Source organism: Saccopteryx leptura, chromosome 6 (genome assembly GCF_036850995.1).
Source record: "Saccopteryx leptura isolate mSacLep1 chromosome 6, mSacLep1_pri_phased_curated, whole genome shotgun sequence".
Lineage (NCBI taxonomy): Eukaryota > Metazoa > Chordata > Mammalia > Chiroptera > Emballonuridae > Saccopteryx > Saccopteryx leptura.
This window is the reverse complement of record NC_089508.1, coordinates 60,396,247-60,401,300: the sequence shown is the minus strand read 5'-3', so window position 1 is coordinate 60,401,300 and position 5,054 is coordinate 60,396,247. Positions and strand designations below refer to the sequence as shown.

General features: G+C 49.7%; 1 protein-coding gene across 1 annotated transcript; it reads right to left on the bottom strand.

The window, feature by feature from the left end:
- Window positions 1-3,829: 3,829 nt before the first annotated feature.
- On the bottom strand, window positions 3,830-4,302 carry LOC136376166 (ubiquitin-like FUBI-ribosomal protein eS30 fusion protein). The gene has a single exon (XM_066341990.1). The coding sequence runs from the start codon at window positions 4,290-4,292 to the stop codon at window positions 3,894-3,896; it is 399 nt and encodes a 132-aa protein (XP_066198087.1). The 5' UTR covers window positions 4,293-4,302; the 3' UTR covers window positions 3,830-3,893.
- Between the last annotated feature and the right edge of the window lie 752 nt (window positions 4,303-5,054).

The following is a 5,054-nucleotide window of genomic DNA, read 5'->3' as shown; positions in this document are numbered from 1 at the left end:
TGCTTTTTTTTTTTTTTTTTTTTTTTTTTTAAGCTGGAAACGGGGAGAGACAGTCAGACAGACTCCCGCATGCGCCCAACCGGGATCCACCCCGCACGCCCACCAGGGGGCGATGCTCTGCCGCGACCAGAGCCACTCTAGCGCCTGGGGCAGAGGCCAAGGAGCCATCCCCAGCGCCCGGGCCGTCTTTGCTCCAATGGAGCCTCGCTGCGGGAGGGAAGAGAGAGACAGAGAGGAAGGAGGGGGGGGGGATGGAGAAGCAAATGGGCGCTTCTCCTATGTGCCCTGGCCAGGAATCGAACCCGGGTCCCCCGCACGCCAGGCCGACCCTCTACCGCTGAGTCAACCGGCCAAGGCAGTAGGTTGCTTTTTTATTTTGTTGATAGTTCCTGTGCAGAAAAAGCTTTTTTTCGAGCTAGCGACCTTGGGTTGAAGCTGGTGAGCTTTTGCTCAAACCAGATGAGCCCGTGCTCAAGCTGGCAACCTTAGGGTCTCGAACCTGGGTCCTCTGCATCCCAGTCTGATGCTCTGTCCACTGCGCCACCACCTGGTCGGGCCAGAAAAATCTTTTTAGTTTGTTACAGCCCCACCTGTCTATTTTTCATTATGTTTCTTTTACTTTTTTAGCCAGAGACAGACAGACAGACAGAGAGAGACAGACAGACAGGAAGGGAGAGATGAGAAGCATTAGTTCTTCGGTGCAGCACCTTAGTTATTCATTGATTGCTTTCTCCAGCTGAGCCAGCGACCCCTTGCTCAAGCCAGAGACCTTGGGCTCGGTCCAAAGACCTTAGACTTTAAGCCAGTGACCTTTAGGCTCAAGCCAGTGACCCTGCGCTCAAGCTGGTAAGCTCATGCTCAAGCCAGATGAGCCCACGCTCAAGGTGGATGAGCCCACACTCAAGCTGACAACCTCGAGTTTTGAAGGTGGCTCTAATCCACTGTGTCACCGCCTGGTCAGGCTCTTTTACTTTTGACACAAGATTTAAAAACTCATTGCCGGCCCTGGCCGGTTGGCTCAGCGGTAGAGCGTCGGCCTAGCGTGCGGAGGACCCGGGTTCGATTCCCGGCCAGGGCACATAGGAGAAGCGCCCATTTGCTTCTCCACCCCTCCGCCGCGCTTTCCTCTCTGTCTCTCTCTTCCCCTCCCGCAGCCAAGGCTCCATTGGAGCAAAGATGGCCCGGGCGCTGGGGATGGCTCTGTGGCCTCTGCCCCAGGCACTAGAGTGGCTCTGGTCGCAACATGGCGACCCCCAGGATGGGCAGAGCATCGCCCCCTGGGGGGCAGAGCGTCGCCCCATGGTGGGCGTGCCGGGTGGATCCCGGTTGGGCGCATGCGGGAGTCTGTCTGACTGTCTCTCCCTGTTTCCAGCTTCAGAAAAACGTAAAAAAAAAAAAAAAAAACTCATTGCCGTCTGACCAGGTGGTGGCACAGTGGATAGAGCGTCAGACTGGGATGTGGAGGACCCAGGTTCGAGACCCCGAGATCGCCAGCTTGAGCGTGGGCTCATCTGGTTTGAGCAAAGCTCACCAGCTTGGACCCAAGGTCTCTGGCTCAAGCAAGGGGTTACTCGGTCTGCTGAAGGTCCACGGTAAAGGTACATATGAGAAAGCAATCAATGAACAACTAAGGTGTCGCAACGAAAAACTAATGATTGATGCTTCTCATCTCTCTCCATTCCTGTCTGTCTGTTCCTGTCTATCCCTCTCTCTGACTCTCTCTCTGTCTCTGTAAAAACAAACAAACAAAACCTTGTTGCCAAGCCCTGGCCAGTTGGCTCAGTGGATAGAGTTGGCCCAGTGTATGGATGTTCCAAGTTTGATTACCAGTCAGTGAACACAAGAGAAGTGACCATCTGCTTCTCTACCCCTCTTCTCTCCCTTTTCCCCTCCCAAAGCCAGTAGGTTTGAGCATTAGCCTCAGGTGCTGAGAATAGCTGGGTTGATTTGAGTGTCAGCCCCACTTGGGGAGGGTTGCCAGATAGATACCGGTCAGGGCGCATGTGGGAGTCTATCTCACTATCTTTCCTCCTTTTACTTAAAAACAACCAAAACATTGCCAAGACCTGCATCAAAGAGATAACTGCCTATGTATTCTTCTAGGACTCTCAGGGTTTCAGGTCTTATGTTTACATTTTAATTCCATTTAAAAAAATTTTATTTATTAAAAATTTTTCAAATTTATTCATTTTAGAGAGGAGAGAGAGAGAAGAGAGTGAGAGAGGAAAAGAGAGATAAGGAGAGAGGAGCAGAAAGCATCAACTCCCACATGTGCCTTGCCTAGGCAAGCCCAGGGTTTTGAACCAGCAACCTCAGCGTTCCAGGTTGATGTTTTATCCACTGTACCACCACAAGTCAGGCTAAAATTTAATTCCATTTTGAATTGATTTTTGTGTATGGTGTAAGATAGTGGTCCAGTCCAGACTTGTGGTGACATAGTGGATAAATCATCGACCTGGAATGCTGAGGTCGCCGGTTGAAAACCCTGGGCTTCCCAGTAAAAGTACATACTCATTTCTCCCTAAGTGCTTTTCTTTCTTTCTCTTTTCTCTAAAATCAATAAATAAAATCTTTTTAAAAAATGATAGTGGTCCAGTTTTATCCTTTTGCATTTGGCTTCCCAGTTTTCCCAACATCATTTATTACCCTTGATCTTAGCCAAAAGGCCAAGAAGTGATCCAACATCATTTATTAAGAGACTGTTGGCCCTGGCCGGTTGGCTCAGCGGTAGAGCGTCAGCCTGGCGTGCGGGGGACCCAGGTTCGATTCCCGGCCAGGGCACATAGGAGAGGCACCCATTTGCTTCTCCACCCCCCCCTCCTTCCTCTCTGTCTCTCTCTTCCCCTCCCGCAGCCGAGGCTCCATTGGAGCAAAGATGGCCTGGGCGCTGGGGATGGCTCCTTGGCCTCTGCTCCAGGCGCTAGAGTGGCTTTGGTCGCGGCAGAGCGACGCCCCAGAGGGGCAGAGCATCGCCCCCTGGTGGGCAGAGCGTCGCCCCTGGTGGGCGTGCCGGGTGGATCCCAGTCGGGCGCATGCGGGAGTCTGTCTGACTGTCTCTCCCCATTTCCAGCTTCAGAAAAATACAAAAAAAAAGAAAAAAAAAAAGAGAGAGACTGTCTTGCCTGACCTGTGGTGGCGCAGTGGATAAAGCGTCGACCTGGAAATGCTGAGGTTGCCGGTTCGAAACCCTGGGCTTGCCTGGTCAAGGCACATATGGGAGTTGATGCTTCCAGCTCCTCCCCCCCCTTCTCTCTCTCTGTCTCTCCTCTCTCTGTCTCTCCCTATCCTCTTTAAAATGAAAAAAAAAAAAAAAATGAGACTGTCTTTTCCCCATTGCATTATCCCTGACTCCTTTGTCATAAATTAATGACCATATATATGTGGGGTAATTTCTGTGCTCTCTATTCTGTTCCATTGATCTATGTGTCAGTATGCCAAAACCATAATGTTCCAATTACTATAGCTTTGTAATAGAGTTTGAAATCAGAAAAATCCATATCCTTACTGATAATTAATCTATCAGTTATCAAAAGCAGAGTGTTAAAATCTCTAGCACTAATTGTTAATTTGTCCATTTCTAATTTAAGTTTTATCAAAGTTTTAAAAATAGATTTCTACTTTCTGTTATAAGGTGCTTACACATTTAGTATTGTTATAGTTTGTTGATAAATTTTACCCCTAAAAAATTTTACCCCCTTATTATTTAATGGCTTTATCTGTGATAATATTCATTTATCTGAAATCTGCTTTATCTAATATTGCCATTTCAAATTTCTTTTTATTAGTATTAGCATTAGCATAGTATATTTTATTTTTATTTTTTAATACCTTTTTTTTTTTTTTTTTGACTGGGCTAAGCGGCTTTATTAGAGAAAGCCAGGATTACAAAGGACTTAAGAGTTGGCATTGGGGCCCTTCTTCTTGCCAAAGGTGGGCACAACATTGACAAAACGCCGGTTGTTCTGCATCCGCCGCTTGGCCCGACCAGTCTTCTTCTTTTTCACCTGTTTGGCCACCTTGGGGGTCTGCCCTCTTACTTTCCCAGCACGGGCCAAGGAACCATGGACTTTACCTCCAAGCATGCGACCGGCTACTTCCAGAGTGGTCAGAGCCTCCACTCCACACTGGTCCAAGATAGCTTCATCCTCTAGGGGCGTTCCTGCCAGAAGCACTACTTGATCTTCTGGAGCGATGCCCTCCAGTAAGGCTATATGAGCCTTGATTTGTGCGACAGTCTCCTGGCCGGTGACCTCAAGGGTGTGTAGCTCCTGGGCGCGGACAAAAAGCTGCATGTCGGCGACTGATCTGTTTTTTTTTTTGTTTGTTTTTTTTTTTTGTATTTTTCTGAAGCTGGAAACTGGGAGAGACAGTCAGACAGACTCCCGCATGCGCCCGACCGGGATCCACCGGCACGCCCACCAAGGGCGACGCTCTGCCCACCAGGGGGTGTCGCTCTGTTGCGACTAGAGCCACTCTAGCGCCTGGGGCAGAGGCCAAGGAGCCATCCTCAGCGCCCGGGCCATCTCTGCTCCAATGGAGCCTCGGCTGCGGGAGGGGAAAAGAGAGACAGAGAAGAAGGAGAGGGGGAGGGGTGGAGAAGCAAATGGGTGCTTCTCCTGTGTGCCCTGGCCAGAAATCAAACCCGGGACTTCTGCACGCCAGGCCGACGCTCTACCGCTGAGTCAACCGGCCAGGGCAGTATATTTTATTTTGTCCTTTTATTTTTATCCTGTGTCTTTAAATTTAGAGTATGTTTCTTTTTTTTTTATTCAGTGAGAGGAGTGAAGGCAGAGACAGATTCCCGCATGTGCCCTACCTAGATCCACCCCACAAGCCCACTACGGTGATGCTCTTCCCATCTGGGGCCACTGCTCTGTTGCTCACCAACCAAGCAGAATCCATGGAGCCATCCTCAGTGCTTGAGGCCAACATGCTCCAGTCAAGCCGTGGCTGCAGGAGGGGAAGAGATAAAAAGAAAGAGGGAGAGAGAGCAAAAGAGAGTGATGCAAGAGGGGCAGGTGCAGAGAATCAGATGGGCGCTTCTCCTGTGTGCC

What these genes read in the sequence shown, in the direction of transcription:
- LOC136376166 (XM_066341990.1), bottom strand. Translation starts at nt 4,292, where the DNA reads ATGCAGCTTTTTGTCCGCGCCCAGGAGCTACACACCCTTGAGGTCACC.